The following is a 21,656-nucleotide window of genomic DNA, read 5'->3' as shown; positions in this document are numbered from 1 at the left end:
TGGTTCTTACTACAATCGAAATAATTTGTTAGCCATCAATTATCCTGTGAATTTCAAATCATTTGATTGAATAGGCTCTAAAATAGTTGATAAATACCAACAAAAAAAAATTTTCTTAGTTCTTTTAAAATTTCTCAAAATCAACTTGATCAATCGATTCCAACCGATCAATGGATTCCAAAATCCAACCAGGTCTATAACTCAATGAAACGCGTCGATTGTTCCAAGAACCATCTTACTCGGTTGATTTGTTCTAAAGATATCGTTAGAGAAAGAAATAGCGAAAAACGGTTTTTTCCAAGTATCTTTAAAAAAAAAATTATATTGGTTGATTTTAAATTCTATTCAGCTCTAAAACTTGGTAAACTGCACTGATGATCGCAAGAACTATTTCAATCGGTTAATTTTTTTGAGATATCATTGGAAAACAAATTAAAAAAAAGAGCTTTTTAAATAGATTCAAAATCGCTGAACCGATTGATTCCAAATATTTTTTAGCATTAAGGACTGAATAACTGTATTAAATATCACCTCAAACTTCAAAATTAGTTGATTACTTGTAAGATATCGGCGATGAACAATTTAAAAAATAATAATTCATTTCATTTTTCCCGGATAACGCATAACGTTAATCATCATAGGTTCCGAAACTTATACCGGTCTTTTGCCTTTATAGTGTTTGATGATCGCTGCATAAAAGTATTGCAATCGGTTTATTAGTTTAAATAATACCATCATCAAAAATTTTGAAAATTACCTGATATGATTCTGATATTTTTTTCTGTAGGTTTTCTATATTAATTCGCTGGTTTGATTTAAAGTTCATGTAACTCTCCATCGTGTTCATTTCTGTCAATTTTTGTCCAAAAATATAACATTCGTAGCCCAAAGAGCTCGAAAATGTATTGTCAATAATATTTTTGGGCTCTTCGAGGTTAAAAACAGCGGATAGTTTCGGGGCTAGCCTGTATGTAGAATCAACCGTTTATCGAATTTTTTTTCTTTTTTTTAAATCGAAAAATTGATTTAGTTTATGGAATCACTTTTTGACGTATGAGCAATACTTTTTCTTCTGTGTTGATCAACCATGTAATAATTAATATACATTTTCAAGTTTTGAGTAGCTAACATCATTATTGTCGCTTTTCTTTTTACAGAAAGATTGAGCAGCATAACCGATGCCACATAAAATTATAAAACCGACAATGGCATAAACGATATACATAAGGATATCATATAAAAAGCTACCACCGCCTAATAATTGATTTGCAACATCATGAATAGTGTCACTAAACATCTTCGCAATTGCCTCCCACACCGTTGGATCTTCTTCACAATGTGATCTTTCGTTGTCCGTAAAATAAGTAGCATCGATATATTTTACGGCATTATGGGGCGCTGACGAATTACAGGCGACACACGGATACTTTTCCTCATCATCTTCAACAAGAGCACAAGGATTCATAATCTTTAAATCATTTTCATTTTCATTATAAAACTGATTTAGTCTATCTTCATTATTATTGTTTTCAACAAGTTTTTCGATTTCCTTATTCGTTATTGTTTTGTCCTGTAATTTTGGTTGTATTTTATTGTTAATATAAGATATCTCATCAGAATTGCCTTGATTCAATAATAATTTTTGAATTAGTTTGGATATTAATGTATCATCTGTTTTGACTACGTATCATTAAATTTAATTTTTCATTTTCAATAGCTGCCTTCGACTCACAACTTGGTGTATTATGAGGTGGTTGATTATTAATACATGAAGGTAGAGTTTATTTATATCGTTCTTTATGAACATAAAGAAAACAACCTTTAGCTTTATTCATTTCGGTAATAACCTCTGCGATACCTACACTAAGAATAGTAGTAGTAGTAGCTATTATTGCGGTTGCTTTCGCGTAATCAAGCAATTTTCTTTGTTTTGCTTTGTCAAGTTTTATTTCAATCTCGTTAATTTTAACGTCAAAGTTCTTCATTTTTGGCCTTAATTCGTCAATGATATCGTTAACATCAGCTATAGTTTTAGCCGGATTATTTGTCAATTTATTACGTCAAAGAATTACGAATTCAGGGCTAACTGCATTTTCAATTCCCAATTTCCTAAAAAATTCATTTATACGTCCAGATTCAATATCAAACATCAGGTCACTCCGTTTATGGTTATTAAGATACACTTCACCTTCATTTTTTTTTACATTCAATACTTTGTAACTTTGTGGGAAGAGGAATTCCAAAATTTATGGACTGAAACATTTTGGCAATCTCGGATCCTAATATTTCTGATGATAAGATATTAGTTCCAAGTTGAATTTTACTTAACATACTGTCTGCTGCAATTTTAAGACTTGCACGAATAGATTTCAAAGGCATCGTTGTAATTTTTTTTTAATTGTAATATTGAGTAATATTTATCAGTCAATTATTCTATGTAGAGTAATTATAAGTAAACTTATATTTATGACTAATATACTATCATAGTATTACTTTACTTTTATTCTGTAATAGTAATATTGTTTATTACTATTAATTTAATACAGAATATTGGTGATGAATCCATTATAAGTCCGGTAATTAATATAAATCATGTCAACATAATACATTGTAAAAAATTTTGGACTTGATGTAGCATAAATCACTCGGTCAAACGTGTAAATATAAACGTGTTAAATGTTCAAAATACTGTTTAATATGGTAAGTGTGTGATACAGACAAATGTGGTGTAAACAATGGTGTAAAAAAAGTAGATATCACCGTGTTAAAATTACACGGATAAATAATTTACATCAAGGATTTTTTACACTGTTATTTCACACTACACAGCCATGTAAAGTTCTCGGAGCCATTTTTACAGCAAATTTTTTTTACATTCTAGTAAATAATTATAATTTTACTATACGTTATATGAGGTGTGTGTTCCAACAAATTTAAAAATTTTTATGAAGTCTTCAAATAAAATTAATAATTCCAAGATATCCCTCGCGGTTTTGATTCACCCTGGAAACACCCCGGAAACAAGATGGAATCACGGTGGATCCACGGCGGTTACACGGTGGGTTTTTTGTCATTTTATCACCGTGATTCCACGGTGATTACACGGTGTATTCACCGTGATTCCACGATGATTACACGGTGTACCCACCGTGATTCCACGGTGGTTACACGGCGTACCCACTGTGATTCCACGTACACCGCGTAATCACCGTGGATACACTGTGGAATCTCGGTGAATACGCCGTGAAATCAGGGTGGGTACACCGTGTTACCATCGTGGAAACACCATGTAACCACCGTGTAGACACGGTGATAAAATGTCACAAACCCACCCTGTAACCACCCTGGATCCACCGTGATTCCACCGTGTTTTCACTCCCAGGGTGTTTCCAGGCTGATTTAAAACCGTCAGGGATCCGAAAAATATTTTAACTCTTGAATATGCAGGTCACGTTGAGAATATCTCTAACACGAAATTGTTCAACTTGCAAGATACCGCGGTAGCGCAAGAGAAAATCTAAAAAATATTAAAATGCTGAAGAATTGAGCTTTCCCGAAACACTTCAAACAGGAATAGAACCTTCTGGAATACTCGATAGAATTCTAGAACTTTCTAAATCATTCATAAAGATTGATCAACTTTCTGGAACATTCAATATAAATTTGAAATCTTTTCAAACTACCCCTCTCTTTGCGGAAATGGAAAAATGGAAAAGTCAGCAGAGAGTCAAAAAAGGGAGAGACAGGGGCACTGGATATTTAACAGAATAATAGAATCGAGGTACAAGAGAAGGTATAAGGAAATAATGAAAAATGGGAGGCCAGAAGATTTAAGTACGAAAAGAAAAAGGGGAGTCAGAAGTTGGTGGCGAGGTTTAGGTGTGACAACTTGAAAAAGAGAAATAGATACTGGATGCATCCAATCCATTAGGTTCACATCAATATTCTTGATAGCCTGAAAGCACTCAGTTAGGTAGGAGGCAGTGCTGCCAAATCGTGGGATATTTTTACTCCTTCCCGTGGTGAAATAGTATGGATTGTAATGCCAGGAAGGGTAAAAATATCCCACGTTCTGGCTGCACTAGTAGGAGATAATCCATGCAGTAGCTGACTCAGAAAAACTTTCTGAAGTCACATTGAAGCGGGTCGAGTAGTTTGTAGTCGGTAAGGTACTTTGTAACTTGATGGAAGATTATCTTTTCAAGTACTTTGCCAAGAATTGGTAAGAGAGCAATTGGACGATAGTCAGTGACTTTGGTCGGTGTAGGGACTATTTATGAGAACGATAATAGCTTTTTTCCAGGTATCAGGGAATGTAGTCCCTTATAGACTTACTTATCAATTCAGTAATGGGTTCAAGTATTGCAGGAAGAGATTTAACAATCATTTTCTTCGAGATACCGTTTGCACCAACCGCGTTAGATTCGATGAACATGATGGCCTGTTTTACTGTGTCAGAAGTGACTTCACCTAGGACAAACTCTGACTGTTCACCAATCCTGACACCAGGTGGAATAAACTGCAATTTATTAAAGACCACACGTCTGGAGACCTTGACAAATGTTTCACGAAGCTCAGCAGGGTCAACAGCAAGAAGTTTGGGGATGTTGTTTTTAAGAAGTCCAAGCTTACCAAGTTATTTCCACATAGCACCTGCAGATAGACCTTTCAGCTTATTGCTAGAGTAGCAAATCCTGGCATCACGAAGCTTCGCTCTGTGTAGATGCCGCTCATACGGATAGAGCAGCAAATCTCTATGGGATCTGTTTTGTTGGAATTATTTTTCGAACCTTGCGTTCAGACTCATTTAGCTCTAGCATTATCCGAGGTGTCATTCTTAAAAATTCAATGATGACTTGGCGACAAGGAGAAAAATTATCAACGTGAGAAATAAATCTACTGGTAAATGAGTCCGCTGACTGACTAACTGTATACTCAAACGATAGTATCTGCATAAAATCCTGACATGAAAGTGCAGATTGTTTAGATGTTGGGTGACAACTTTCTTGCTTGTTGTGATTTGTCCAGCTAGCTGCATTTCGATATAGATCAAGTAATATTCCGCTCCTCTTCTCAAGTGGGCCAAACCCCGCCGTGATTGGACTTAAAAAACCGTGGTGCCCGAAAAAACTCGTAGATTAGAGATCACATAATGATGGATGAGGGCAAGTGTGTGTAACAGCGTGTCTGAAATCTTTGTGATTATAAAGTGGAAGAAACCCTTTTTAGGGTATTGAGGTGAAGTTGCGTCGCACCACTAATCTATGCAACATGTCGTTCAAAACAGGGAATCGGTACCACGGGGGGCCCTTCCAAGCCCACTTCGACCACAGTCTCTTTATTTCCTGAGATGGTAGTAGTGCTCGGCCCAAGAGAGGTAGGATTCTTGGTGGTTGTTGGTGAAACACCCACACACAAGAGGATTTGATCATTGATCCCAGGGTAAGCTAATATGAGCGTATGCTCATAGTTCGCTATTTATTATGTTATGGTGGAAAATAGGATTGTAACGCAGTGCGTGTATGCTTGAAATACAGCTTGAAATAGGCAAGAAAACGGCTTCCGGTGAAATGGAGGTGGACTTTAGTTTCGTTAATTAATTAATGTCCCGCTACAAGAGGCCTGTCCGATTTGCCCCAGTTAATTATATGGTCTTAACTATCAACAATACCCAAATCAAGTCCCGTTTCCGATTGCTTCGTAACATGAGTAACCCCATAATCAACTAATTTAAGTGAGCTGCAATTGATAAATGATTTGACGTATTGAGCGTCAAAACCCTATTGAATCTGATCAGCATTAAAATCTCCAAGAATGTGACAAACCATCCATTTGCTGCAGCTATTTGAGAAGTCAAATAGAATCAGGAGAGTAAACATGCGTTTATCCATGTCGAATCGGATATTATGGACTAACCTAATGAGAGCCATCTGCGTGCTATGCCCAGTTCTAAATTCACATTGTAGTGGATCAAGAAGATCATGTTCGGTTAAGTACTTCGTGATCTGGTCAAACATTAGTTTCTCCAAGACTTCGCTCAGGACAGGAAGCAGCGCAATAGGTCTGTAGTCCTGTACACTGCAAGGAATGGACACCTTGTTGACAGGTATAATATCTGATCTCTTCCATAGTTCCGGGAAGATCAATTCACACAGCGATCGATTGAAAATGTCGGTGATGTAGGTCAGAAGACTTGACAGGGTAAAATTAACCATTTTCCTGGAGATTCCATCAGCACCAACCGCTATTACCCAGCTTTTTAGGCTTATTAGCAGAAAGTGTTGGACGTTGTTCAACGATCGACACCGCGGCAAACGAATGGCATAGCTCAGTGGCATCAATAGCAAGTCGTCTGATTTAAGTGGTCCGAAGAGAGAGAGAGAAAGAGAGCGATAAATAATAAATTACTGGACAAAGAAAGAAAAGGAGCGAGTGACTAAGTGATTAGGGTTGATGAATTAAGGAACAAAAAATAAAAGGAAAAGCTGTAGACAGAACTAGAGTATATATAGAGTTGAACAAGAGAACTGAAGATAAAGAAAAAAGGGGAACGATTGAAAGGAATGAAGAAAAGAAGGGACAAGCCCATTAGGTGGTTTTGTATTAATAAATATAAAAAAATACAATAACTGTTTATCTCCTATAATTTATTAAGTCATAATTAGTTCCTTTTTTTCGAAACATACTCTACATATTTTTATTTTTTAATAAATAATTCAATTTTTATTCAACAAATGAATATTTGGAAACAAATATTGTTTTATTTTTAAAATTATTATTATTATTATTATTATTATTATTATTATTATTATTATTATTATTAATACTAATAATAGTTAGAATTATGATTTATTTCCCACAATAAGTATCAAATAATATTGAAAGTAATAACTCAAGACTGCAGCTAAAAAAAAATAATAAATTTATAACCTCCAAATACATTTATTGTAATTATTGATATTAAGTAATATAAATTATACCAATGATTGACGTCCAATGTGGATTGCAATTACGCCGTCGTCTGCATTTGCCGGTAAGTCAATGAATGCAATACCATCTTTGTCAACATCGACAATCTTTCCAGTGCATTTATTACTCTCAACTTCACCAGTTATCACGTCACAGTAACGTCCAGCAGGCAAACCAGTAGTTAAATTACGTCGCAAGTCGTCATCATCATTATTTAGAGCAATGAATGCATTTGAACCGCGAGAGAATGCTATTTGATCATCATCATTGTCCCACCAGTTTTTGATTGGATCATTTTTGGCTACCATACGGAACAAAACCATTTTACGAATTTGAGGCCAACGGTGTTCACAAACCCATCCATTTTTGCAGGCACCTGTTCTCGAATCAATTTCTGGAGAAATTATTGTACCATTTTCGTAAGCCGGTGGTCCAATGCTTGGATCGTCGAAATAAAATGAACTCATCACTCGGGTTGTACCATAAGGATGAGCTAGTTCAAATGCTGTTGCCATCTAATTTAGTTTATTTATTATTTCATTACTCAGGCTTTGACACAACTAAATTATTTTATCGTAGAAAAATTACCAATATTCAGAATACTGCAGCTTCAAAATGTAGCGTAAAATGTATACCTCTAATAATTATAAAATATTTAAGAAAAAAAGATTAAATTCGTTATATTTTGAACTTTAAACTCGAATACCTTTTAAAGGAGTAGACTTAAAGAAAAAACATAAGACAATTTATTGAGAGCGTTCAATTTCCTTCAAAAATTTGTATCTCTCACCCTGACATGTTAATTCCAAAATGAGTTGTAAAATTCCAAAGTTAACAAATTTTTTTTCCATGTTATTTAAACGTAAAATAGAAATTTACGATGAGCGATCTTTCAAAATTGATATTAAGAGCTCCCGTTCTCACAGGCTTCTTTTTTCATGACTATAGTCCTATAGGAAGATATTTCACTGCGGGTTTTGAAAAAAAAAAAAAAAAAAAAAAAAAAAAAAAAAAAAATAGTCGATTTTTTTGAACCGGTCTACTATAGCTTCAAGAGTCTAGTTTTCTGATTTGGTCTTGAAATTGTTTTATTCTGCACGGTTCCGGAGCAATCAAAAATCAAAAATATCTATCAAAAAAAATTTATTGAAGCTCGAAGACCGTTTTTCAGACGAGCAAAAATTTGATAAATTTTTTTTCGATAGTTTTCTTAGGATTACTCCGGAACTGCAGATAATAAAAAAATTTAAAGACCAGATAAGAAAACTAGACACATGAAGCTACAATTTGCTTTTTTTGTTTTTGTCGTACAATCATTTTCCTTCAAGTTACAACCTGTTGAAAATCACTTTGAAATTTGTATTTTTTTGAATATCCTTTCATTTTTATAACTAGTGTATTATTGATAATTTTTTAAATTTTGAACTGTCACAATTTCATTCCCGGATACTTTTCGAAATCCCCTGTCATTTCCATGATATTTCCCGGTTGCATTAAATTCCCTGATAATTCCCAATATCCCGGTTTGTGGTCACCCTGAATTATCATTTTATTTTTAATTTTCTTAAGTAAATTTATTGACCCTCTATTAAGTTACATAAAAAAATCAGGATTACTCCTAAAATTTTTCGAAACTAATAAAACCATATTACTCATACCTTGATTTCAAAGTTCGACTTCCAAGCCTTCAATAAATTACATCTTCAAATTTTTTTTTTTTTTTTTTTAAATTTAAATCAAATTAAGATATGCTTGAGAAAAATTTTCCAATTTATTTCGCTCTTGTCCTTTTCACTGTAACTTTTTTGAAAATAATTATGATTAAAACGATCTAAAACGTCTTCTTCAACTTGAAAATTGAAGTTTCGAAATTTTTTTTTCAGGTTAATACGATAATTGTAACCAAAGCTACATTTTTTAGTATTTTAGTAATTTTTCACCGATTAAATTTCTTAAGTTTTTTAAATTTATTCGTTGCATAATATTAAAATACCTTATATTGCTTAGGGAGTTTGTAAGTCAAAATAGTGGCGCCACCAGCGCCATGACCACGTTGATTATCATGATTATCAATCATAACCAATGCATCTCCTGAGTCCAAAAGACCCCAGCCATTGCCCCAGTTCTTTAAGTACTTAAGTGGTTCATTCCTCCGAAAAATATTTCCCAGAACAACTCCATAGGTGAATTCAATTACTCTGCCCAATTGTGTGTACTCCTGTTTCTTAATAGCTTCACCACCTAAATCAATGACTTCTTGATATATAAATGGTCGTAATTGCGCGGGAAACCCATGAGCAACGCTCAAATTTTTCAATCGCGAATAAATAACCTTGAGATCTTCCGGCCACATATGTTTGGCTGCGTCCACTCTAGATAAAAGTTATTTTCAAATTGATGTCAATGATTACGATATCCACAAGTACAGATATAATGAATAAATTAAATTATTGATAAAAAGTAAAAATAAATTACCGAATTCCAGCAACTCCAAGATCAATAATCTTGTTGATAAAATTAACAATTGTATTTCTGACATGCTCTCTACTTTGATCTAAATCATGGAGACCACTTAACTCGCAATTACGTACCTCAATGGCATTGTTGTAATTATTTATTGCGCAGATTGGATGGAAATCTATAATCGAGTATGGCACTGCGGGATACGAGCGTGTGCTAGTGTTGGCGGTTGATCCAGCGGTTCCGATTGCTGGAGAGACATCTGCGGTCATGTGATTTACAACAATGTCGACGTAAATACGCACATCCACGGCGTTACAACGTTTTACCATATTGGCAAAGGATGCCTCATCGCCGGAACGAGATTTGATTTTGAATGATAGTGGCTGGTAACGTTCATACCATGGTCGATTTGGTAGTATGAGATTTTCATTTATTGGTGATACCTTCAAAGTAAACATGATATTTTTTTACTTCTGCACCGAAAGGTTAAATGTCTGCCCTTCTTAGTGGGAATAAAGTCATACTTTTCTCTTACGCAAAAACAAAAATGAACGCGTGTGCCATTCGTCTCCCAAACAAAGACAAAAAAGTGAACTTTTAGGTACGAATTCGGTAAAAATAGTAAAAAAACGTTTGGAAAATCCAAAAGTGCATGCCTTGAGCATTTATGTGAATGATACTCAAGTAAGTTAAAAGTTTATTACACATACAACAATTTTTCATTAAAAACCGTTATATTATTTTGAATTTTGACATATTTTTTTGTATCGACTGTTAATTAAAAACAATTAGATTATAAGTTTTTAAATAGCCCGCCATTTTACCTAATAAACGCCAGCTGCTAATATGTATACTTTAGTATAGGTATATTCCGTGCCAACTATCGATACTATTGAAAAATAATCGATACATAGAAATCAATAAGTAAACAAAAAATACAAAAAGATAATCTTGGCTATGTTCACTCTTGAAATAAATGTATATTTAAAAAAAATAAGTAATATGGCTGCTCAAAGGGTAGAAATTGTCGTGTGATGTCTATTTAAAAATATTAATTATAAATTAAACCCTACGATATTTAGCTGCCGTTTTCAAAAGGGGTCTTCACATCAACTATACGACGATATTAAAAAAAAAATTAAGTTGAAAAATTGTATTTTTCGGAAGTTATAGTGTTTACTAGCCCATAACTCCTGAGTAATTTAACGCTATAAGTCACTAAAAACAGAAAATTTATAGAAAAATCGTAATAGGTCGACGTAAAAAAGTATAAAATCTGTTGTTTAATCATTTTTCTTTATAACAATATATTTTTTTGTATCATTTAAGTGTATTTATAAATTTAGAAACAATTTAACATGACGAAATCGAGCTTTCTTTTACAGGCGAGTATAGAGCATAGCCTCAGCGCTTCGTGCTCAAGGCATGCAAAAAAAAACAAAAATTTCTTCCAATGCCGTTTACCCTGCCTAAGAAACGATACTTTCCCATTTTAGTACAATCAGTAAAATTTCATTACTGGCTTGAAAATAAGCGTTTTTAAAAGTACACGGAAAGAAAATTATGGGAACTTTTGCTAGGAATTATGAGAATAGTTCCCATAATGGTATAGGAATTGTACCCATACTATTATAGGAATGGTTCGCATATATTATGGAAACCATCCCTATAATAGTATGGGTACCATTCCTATACTATTGTGGGAACCATTCCCATATCAGTATGGGAACCATTCCCACGATGGTATAGGAACTATTTCTATAATATTCTGGGAACTATTCCCATAATATTATTAACAAATTAAACTTTGAGTTTCAATGTCTCTTAAATGATTAAATTTACGAAGAAAACATAAGAAACCTTTTTTGAAGAGTGGTAAATTTCCTACAAAAAATTAGCATTAGTTATGGCTGTCTGCTTGTTTTCAAGCGAGTAATAAAATTTTTCTCATTGTACTAAAATTAAAAAGTATCATTACATGAAGAGAAATGTATGGTACTTATCGCCATATTCTTATTACAGTATTGCAGCAAGTACCATAAGTATGGCGTTATTCACCATACTGTATAATACAGAAAATTTCGCGTAGCTTACATGTCTGTATAGCAGAATTGACCAGACAAGTATGGGCTTGAGGCCCATACTACATTGAAAAAACGGCAACGCCACTAGGGCATTCCGCAATAGATGCGGTAGTCAATACACTATCGGATTACTACCCATACTGCATAGATGTAGCGTCGATGAATAGATCAAAATTTATTTATGTAAACAAGTGTATGTTTCATTGTGTATGTTAGGAAATGATTGTTATTAAAAATATATGTGAATTGTTAGTTGTGTTTTTTAAACCATTCATTCATAAACCAAAAATTTATAAAAAATAATATATGTTAAAGTATAAAAAAAATATATTTTTCATATAAAAAAATGTATTAAAAATACATAAAAAAAAATATATATATATATGTATGAAAATATATTTTAAATAGCTAACTTTCGACCGATTTTCGTATATATTTTAAATATATCTTAAAGGACAAAAAAATTATAGTTATGAAAATATAAAAAACATATATCGAAATACATTTTTTTATATAAATTTCAAATATTTTTTTTTTCCTAGGTTGTTGGTTACAATAAAAATATAATTTATATATATATATATATTTTTAACATTTCCATAATTTTATTTTTTTATATTTCAAATATATTGTTAATATATATTTTTTATATTTATTAATATTATATATAATTTTTTTATATTTTTATATATGTATTTTTAATATATTCTAAGATAAATTTTTAACATATTTAAAATATTTAAAACATATATGAAAATCGGCCAAAGGTTAGCTATTTAAAATATATTTTTTATATGTTTATATATTTTTAATACATTTTTTTTGTATAAAAAGTATATTTTTTTTATAAATTTTTTTCATGGGGGATATAACCTATTTTTTGAATCAAATAAACTTTGGTAATACTACAATATTAGTATAAGTAATTTCACAATATTGAATAGCGTTATCTACCAGAAGCATTGTGGATACCGCCAAGCAGTATGGGCTTGACGCCATGTTACCATTGTTACTATTCCCGTGGTGGTCAAATCATCAATACTTACAATTTTTAAGCGAATGAAAAAATCTTTGCTACCATACAGTATGGTCCAAACGACCATACAACATAGGAGTATCCGCGAAAAATTTCTCTCCGTGTACTTCGGCAGAGTTAAATGGCATTGGAAGAAATTCTTATATTCTATTATTTTTGGATCACAAATAAATGATTTATATTATGGCGAAATAAAAAAATCTAATTTGGGAAATAAACGGACATCCTAATATACACGATGGAGGAAAGTAGGACTTCTCAATTTGTGTGTTTGCCTACTTTCCTCCATGGTGTCTTTAATATACTTTTTTTTATACCTTTTTTCAAAATAAATTTTGTGGCTTATTTTAGACAAAATATTAAACGGAACATTTTATTTCATGTAATTCTTCGTATTAATTTTATTAAGAAGATAAAATGGGCTAAATTTTACACTTAATGTTATACATGCATATAAAATATTGATTACTATAATAATAATCATCATCATCATAATAATAATAATTGTAACTTAACATTAATTTATTAAATTCATAATTAATATTTTTTGAATAAATTTTGTGTACAAAATTTGGTTTCTAGAAAGTAAAGTTTTTGTTGTACTTTTAAATTAATAATAATATATTTTTCTTAAGCGGCTGAGGCAGCCGTTCGGCACGCGCGTGGCTCGGGCGATCACCGAAGGTATAAGTAGCATCGAGCAGAATCACTACTTGGCTAGGTGACCGTTTAGCCACGCATCGAGTTCGAACGAAGGTCTCTGATCGTTAGGCGCGGAATGAATATCCGGTGATCGGTAAAATGGGAATTATATCGATCACTGGAGCTTCACTCAAACCAAAACTGTATTGGCTAGGTTTTCTTTGTGGTTTTCCTAGTCACTGCACCTCCATTGCACAAGGGAGGTTGCAGGACATCATCGTATTGATGCAGTACAGTATAAGCACAAGTCGGGCCACAGCCGCAAAAATTAAAGAGAATAAGAGTGTAGGGCGTATGTAAAGGGGAAAAGAGAGCTTAGGGCGTTAGAAGGTAAACATTGTGAAAAACTGCAGAAGTTGTACAATTAAAGCACTCTATAATATATATTTCTTAACATTAATTATGGATTTTTTTGAATAAACTAATAAAGGTACTTAAAAAAAGCTAAATATAATGTTATCAAAAATAAAATTATTTACAAAAAAAAAAAAAAAAAAAAAAAATGTTTTTAATTCTTTAGTAAATTCAAAAATTTAGATACTGGATATCATTTTTCTCAAAAAAAATTATTAAAAAAAAAAAATTTTAACGGACAGTATCAGACAGTGATTATTTTTATTTGAATCTTGTATTTAAAAAATTTTTTTTATGTGTAATTTAGGTAATTAATTTTTATTTTTTAAATTCAAAAAAATTAATTAACAATAAAAAAATTCGTTTGTTATTTTTATTAACGCGACTGCAATATATCAATCTAAAAATTTTGATTGTTAATAATTCATATAAAAAATTACGAAATGTTTAAAAAATAAAAATTTCAACTCAATTTAAATTTTCCACTTTAACATTTTTCAAGACGCATCATAATTGGTTTTGTTTAAAATTTTAATGTCTTAGGTATTGATTTTCGAATTACTATGATTTCAAATTGTTATTCAATACAATGCAACATAAATTAAAAAAAAATTTTATTCAAATTTCCTCACTCTTTTTTAATTTTAAGATAATTTATTTCTCCAGAAATTAATTTTAGGAGTTTTATCTACAGAATAAATCTTTCCTTCGACCTTACGAATATTATAAAAAAAAAAAAAAATTAATTAAAACCAACCAATTTTCTCGAGTATGTTAGCAGTCCCGCAATTATCAATTATAAAGTAATTAAATACCTGAACACCTCCGTAACCCATTGGGCCCAAAAAACGTTCACATTCATCAGCAATATCCTGAAACTTCCATTCAAACAAGTGGACCATCGTGTCTCGGTCATCTTTGTAATGCGGATTTTTCTGACCCTCCACAACATACAGTAACAAACAAATCTTAATCGTCAATTTAAACATTACTAACTTTATCTTAATTAACTCAAAAAAAAAATAATAATAATAAATTGACTCTCTCGTGCGCGTCCGTCAAATATATAGTAGACACTACATAAACATATGTACTCAGCCGGACAATTTGTTACCATCATCACTCATAATTCATTACTCATTTCTTATCTGTTATCTCGAAAATACACATACTTGTAAATAGATCACGTAATACTGTACTTGTCATTCTTTTATATCTATTAATAATTACTCTCCCTCATTTGTAGAAAAAAAAAAAAAAAAAAAAAAAAAAACAAATAATAATATTCAACATTACTTCCGCAATTATTTTTCAATGTTACAAATAAATAAATTGTTTAATATTTGAAATATGTTATATATATGTATGTACATATATATATACATATTTTATTGTTATTATTATCTTACACATTATTATTTTTTTTAAATATATATTTATTATATCACGATATATATGTATAGAGATCGAACATTAGGTACATTTTTATTTCGCTTAGCGAACTATTCATGTAATTTTTTTTAAATTTATTGTTCTTTTGCAATAATAATTATTGATTAATAATTAATGATAACAATAAAATACATTTTAATGATTGATTGGTATGATAATGGATTTTATTTGATTGTAATTGCTTCGCAGAAGCTGGTTTTTATGTTATTATTTATTAATAAATAAAAAAATATATATATATAACTGTGGAATATTAAAACAATGTATAGGGCATTTTATGTTGAATCAAATGGTTTGGAAAAATTTAATTTTTTATTTGCTTGATTTCTTTACACATTTATTTTAATAGAATAGTTAGTATGCTAATAGAAAATATTCTGCTTTCAGATTAATTTTCAAATTTTTTTTTTTACTAAATGTTAAAAAGATGACTTTTTATGGTTTTCTGCTTATATATAACTTTCAGAAAAATAGACCAAATAAGGTGATTTTTTTTTCAATTTTTTCGTTTTACTTTTTGATGAAAAATCAAAAAAAGTTTGATTGTTGGCTCCTAAAAATAACTTTTTTCTATTTTAGTTTTTTTAAATTTGAACAATTTGATTTTTCTATAAATGATAATTAAAGTCAGCGATTCTGTGATATCATTAATAGTTTCAATTTAAAATAAAAAAAAAAAAAAAACGAGTTTAAAGTTTAGTAATAATTACGTTATAAAAAATAAACTGAAACTACTCTCTGCTTATATTCGACGTAAAAAATTATTGTATCTCGTAATAATTTTTTCTTACTTTTATTTTGTATAATAATGATGTACAAACAAATAATTTTTTTAATTTTTGAAAATGAAGAAAAAATAATCTCTAAGATTCTAAGATCGGACTGGTCTTAAAAATTGAGTAAAAGACAGAAGTTTGAATTAAAAATTAAAAAAAAAAATAAAGAAATATAACAAAAAAATATTTGAATTATCAAACTAAAGAATCGGGTAGAAATACTTTCAATAATATTCAAGAAAAATCAGTGCCATCGGCCAATTTTTTAAGAAGTTATCGACAGAAAACAAAAAAAAGACATCCCTCGAACGAGTCCACAGGTCCAAAAAATAACAAATTTGATTTTTTTGGTTTAAATCGATAGTAAGTAGGCTACATTAGCCAAAAGCAATTAAAAATGAATGAAAAACACGTTACGTTTGTACTTGCTTTTGGCTTACTTGACCTACTAAGTACCCATACATTTTTTTTTTATGGCTATAAGAAAATTAACTTTTTCTAAACCATCAAATTTGGAGTAAAATGCTTTATGATCGCTCTAAATTTTTTTTTCTGCCCTCCGGCCGGAAAGTGGCAACTTTCGGGCTGCTGTCCTGAACGAAGTTGCAACTTTTCGGCTACGTCGAGTAGAAAAATAGTATACGTACTTTCGCCAGTAAAAAAGAAAGCTTCAGATCACATGTTTGTCAGCCTCGGCCAACAATTACATGTGATCTGAGATTTTTCTTATTTTACTGGCCTAGGTATGTAATATACTATTTTGATGCTGTCAAAAATTATTTAACAAAAAAAAATTCTGCATAACCGTTAATAAGAAATTAAAATGCCGCTCATTTTATATAATTTGCCATAAAATTATGAAAAATAATTATCTATCAATCAAAGATGCAGTACGTCACTTCGTAGAACATGAATTCTAATAAATATTTAATAAATTTTCGATGATAATTATCCTTAAAAATTGAAAAAATTTTCAATAGTGTATACCCGAATAAAAAATAAAACTTGATTCAGGTTCACTTCACCTTATTTTTTTTTGAAGTTATCGATTTGCCGACGATTTTCTGATAAGATATCGACTTTTTCGACTTAAAATAAATTTTTGTTGTACTCGCTCCAAAGGGTCAACTTTTGAGCGCTGGGTGGCGTTCGTAAAGGGACTCTTTTGTAGACTCTACTATACCGTCTTTTTTTCACGGCCTAGGCCGTGAAGTTTTACCCCCTCCTTCTTTTTACTAACTTTTCGTGTACACACAGACGAAATTGAGAGAGATCATAAAAAAAAAGTCTCATTCTAGTGTACTGACCAATGAATTTGAGTAAAGTTTAAACTTAGTTACTATTGAGTGGCGCTAATTATTTCTCTGCTGGCAGTTTATTACGAAGCGGACCTAATTTTAATAAAATAATAACCACGCCATTTTATTAACCATAAATATACGACACAAGTAAATTATCAGCATATATTCTTAATAAAGCAAGTAATACAAATTAGTCAATTATTTGTTTAAGAAATATCTATATTCACCTACAAGTGATTGATTGAAAAAAAAAAAATGTCATTATTTGCCTCCTATCCCTCAAAAGTTAAACTTATGGAGCGATAATAACAAAAAATATTGAACGTCATTCGGCCGCTTAGTGGCGATTTTGAAAACGACTTTTTTTCGATATTCGCTTTGATGTTAGTGACGAGAATGTTCGAAAACGAGCGTAAATTTCCGTCCTCGGCTACGCCTCGGACGTTAAAATTGCGCCCGTTTCGAACCTTCCCGCCACAAACCTTAAGCTCATATCGAAATATCGTCGCTGTCAGAAAACCGCCACTTCACGGCCTTATGACGTAAATATCGATTTTGTCAACTTTTAGAACTTTTTTCATCTTAGTTTCAACTTATTTGTAGTTTTTAATGTCAGTTTGAACTTATACGGGTATACGAAATAATTTTGAACAGAGCTTAAAAAAAAAATATTTTACATGACAGTCTATGGAATGCATATATTGGATATATTTTTTTAATTTGTCAATATGTATGTATATATATATATATATATATATTTTTTTTTTTTAATATATATTACTCTTTATGTATGATTAACAAGCATTTTTCTAGCGTTTACATCAAATTTTAAAATCGATGTTAAGTATACTTTATCCAAACAAATAACAGCTTTAATTTTTTATTATTATTTTATATTTATTGTTATTAATATAGTTGAATTTATGTAATGATTATAACGATATAAAATACTCCGACAATATATTTATCTATTATAATTATTATTATTATTTTGTATTAGACACGCGGTCAAATTTACAATTAAAATATTATTTATTTATTTTATATTTAAAACATTCACAAGCGTATTTTTATCATTTTAAGATATTTTCAGAAATGTAAGATAAAATGGTCGATTATGAAAGAAAAATTAATACCTGAAAATTTTCAGTGATAAAAAAATTTCAATGGCTTACTTTTGCTGAAGTATTCAATATCTTATCTTGCTTTACTTTATAATTGTGTCGACTGTGATTATTATTTAATAAAAATAATCCGTGCAAAAAAAGGTCATTCATTACTTTTGTAAATTTTACCTCACAGTTTTTACACTCAAAAATACCAAATATTAAGAGTAAATTAATATGATCTGCTAAAAAAAAATTTTATTACTCAGCATAAAGTGGTCACCCGATTGTAGAAACAGAATTTTTTTTAGACTCATATTACCCCAAAAAAGTTTCAGACCATTTGACCCTACACTTCTTGACTTTACATAACATTATTGATTTAATTATGAAGTAATTAATATATGTCAGCTAAATTCACAATACGGCTGCCCAATTTTAAAACACAGTAACTGGCAAAAATAAAATTTTTGAAATATGTATAGAATCATGTTCACAAAGCTCCACTGGAACTAAAAATACTAAAAAATCGATTTTGAAAAATTTGTCACTCACTGTGTTTCGAAATTGGGCAGCCGAATAATTATTGTAACTTTTTTTTTTTTACAAGGTAATGGTAAAAAAAAAAAATAAAAAGTAATTTTTCTTTTTTTTATATATATATATAACGGGCACCGATGTCTTCGGGAGTACCGAAAATATTGAGGTAGGAAAGTTGTTAGGGCGTTATAGAGTTTCCCATAGATAGCGACATTTAAATATTTAACATCTATTTTTTCACATTCATATATATATATATATTAGGGTGTTTCAAAAAAAAAAAATTGTTTTCTTATGGTCTCAAAAGTTATAACTATAGTCTTAATAGGTATAAAAAAAATCATTCCAAAGGAGCAGTTCGAAATCTCAATTCTACTAAGAGCTCAACGAATATTTATTTTCCTGTTCAAATTGCATGTAAAATTTTTTTTTTTTGTTTTTTATAAATAAAAATATTAAAAAATTTTTTTTGCGAAAATCAAAGTACATAGTCTTGTAGGAAATTAAATTCTATACAAAAAATCTCTCGAGTGTTTTCTCCGGAGAACTAACAAAAAAAAAGTTATGAAGCTTTTAAACTATATTAAATAGTATAACTTTCTGTTTAAATTTTATTATATTAAACAGTTTTTTCATAGAAATTTAGATATTTTTATCTGAGCTAATGTTATCTGTCAATTTTTTTTCGAACACATGGGAAAAATTTTCCTTACTTTCAAAACAGAACTTTCTTTTTAATTTAGAAATACAGAAAGAAAAAAAATTTTTTATTCTTAAAAAAAAATATTTTTCTTTCGAAATTTATACGAAAAATGAGTAAGATCTCAGAAATCGTTTTAAAACCTTACTGATTATACATAGTTTATAGATTCACCGTCTAAACATGTACACGTAATAAAATCCGGAAATTATCTTTACGTTAAGTTTTTCAATTTACTATTGTTTGAAGCTTCATAACTTTTTTTCTGTTAGTTGTACGAAGAAAACACTCAGAGGTTTTTTTGTAGAAAATTAAATTTTCTACAAAGTCTATTTTCAACATGTCTATAAGACCATGTACTTCGATTTTCGAAAAAAATTTTTTAAATACTTGTATATATAAGAAACAAAAAAAAATTTTTTTTACATGTAATTCAAATGAGAAAATTAATATTCGTTGAGCTCTTCGCAGAGTTGAGCTTTCGAGCTGTTCTTTTGAGAGGATTTTTTTTATACCTAAGACTAACTTTCAGACTATAAGACTTGGAAAAAGAAAAAAGAATTGTTTATTTTGAAACACCTTAATATATATATATATATATATATATATATATATATATATATATATATATATATATATATATATATATATATAATTTATAATGATAATCATATCTAACGTGTATTTATTTAAATAAGTGGAGTATATAATACCAATTCGATGGTTGTCGAGAAGACGCCCTCAAATTACCGTGACTATGACTATCAACCATATATTTTCTATCGATTTTATCATCAACAATTTTTATACAATGGATAGCAACGTTAAGCCAAAATTTTTTTTTACTTAATTTTCGTATCCTTAGGTATTTAATTAACTAAGTTAAACTTGTATTTATTAATTATATATCAATATATTTTTAGCAGGACAGAAATTCGGATTAGTCCTCGCGAGAAATAGCAACAGTTGGCACCAAGTACCCATAAATATAATTATTTTTTCAACAGTATTAATACTTTTGTTCATTAACTTTACGTTTAATTAAAACTATAAATATATATAAAACAAAAAAAAACTAAAACAATGGAAAAAAAACTCTAAAACATTACTAATCAATAATTGTAAATTTTTTTAGCTCGCAGTAGTATCAAATATATAATTCGAGTCTTTTTCTTCGGCATTGATATACATATGATATAATTATTTTCATTACAATCGACGGATATGTAATTATATATAATAATATTTTTATACATAATTTAGAACATTTTTTAAGAACAAAGCGGTGTCATAAGGCTTTGAATATACCGTATTACATATATTATAAGAGCGTATTCTTAATAAAAATACCATTCAAGTGGTACAAGAGTAAACGTACACATCAATTGTTGTCACAATTATTTTCCTAATTTTTCAAATTTATCAGACACTTTCAAATATTCTAATTATCATTGAAGTAAAGTGCTTCCAATTCGCGCTTAAAATTTTAAAAACCTTCATTGGCGGACGTTTATTAATAACTCAATGATATTCCATAATAAAATTGATAAAAATAAAATAAACAGCTATTTTTATAACTTCAAAAATTTTATGACCTCCCAGCTGTAAAAATCTTTTACCGCTGTCGTTGTTTTTTTTTTAAGGTTTTCTGAGTGTTGAAATACAAAAAATTCGAAAAATAATTGTTACTCTACAGTAAAAAATATTTATGCGAATAAAAATAAAATTATCATAAGAGCGTATAAAAAAATTTACACAAACTTAAAAATAATTAAAAAAATTGATTCTTTTTATTTGTCATACTTTGAGTAAATCCATTAATTACTTTAATATATGAACAGTCCTTATGACACCTTGGGGTTAAAAAACTTTTTTTTATTCGCATCAATTTTAGAAACTCTTACAATTAAAAATATTATACGCTCTTATGATATCTGTAATTTGATACATGATAATAATAAGCCTTTCTGTTCGCTGTAAGGTGGTTCAGCTTTAGATTAATAGGGTATTCCCTGTTTAGATTTACAAATATAAATAATATAAAATAAAAGAGAATATTCAATAGCTAAAATTTAAAACTTGTGAGTTTTATAAAGCCAAACTAAATCGGGATGACCTTCTTGTTTTATAACAAATCTTATGTACAGTCCGTTAGTTCTGTCAACACTTCCGT

General features: G+C 29.8%; 2 protein-coding genes across 2 annotated transcripts; both read right to left on the bottom strand.

The window, feature by feature from the left end:
• Positions 1-955: 955 nt before the first annotated feature.
• Positions 956-2,414, bottom strand: Pif-5-4 (putative envelope protein ODV-E56-4). Its single transcript, NM_001414809.1, has one exon. The coding sequence runs from the start codon at positions 1,463-1,465 to the stop codon at positions 1,097-1,099; it is 369 nt and encodes a 122-aa protein (NP_001401738.1). The 5' UTR covers positions 1,466-2,414; the 3' UTR covers positions 956-1,096.
• A 4,427-nt stretch (positions 2,415-6,841) lies between these two features.
• On the bottom strand, positions 6,842-14,650 carry LOC103574368 (alpha-amylase A). The gene is made up of 5 exons (XM_008553803.2): positions 14,424-14,650; positions 9,445-9,875; positions 8,963-9,341; positions 6,981-7,484; positions 6,842-6,904 (listed from the first exon to the last, which is right to left on the bottom strand). The coding sequence occupies exons 1-5, from the start codon at positions 14,595-14,597 to the stop codon at positions 6,893-6,895; spliced, it is 1,500 nt and encodes a 499-aa protein (XP_008552025.1). The 5' UTR covers positions 14,598-14,650; the 3' UTR covers positions 6,842-6,892.
• Positions 14,651-21,656: the final 7,006 nt, after the last annotated feature.

The sequence above is a fragment of the Microplitis demolitor genome, chromosome 9 (assembly GCF_026212275.2).
Source record: "Microplitis demolitor isolate Queensland-Clemson2020A chromosome 9, iyMicDemo2.1a, whole genome shotgun sequence".
NCBI lineage: Eukaryota > Metazoa > Arthropoda > Insecta > Hymenoptera > Braconidae > Microplitis > Microplitis demolitor.
Note: the sequence above shows the minus strand (reverse complement) of the source record. Positions and strands in the feature narration are given on the sequence as shown.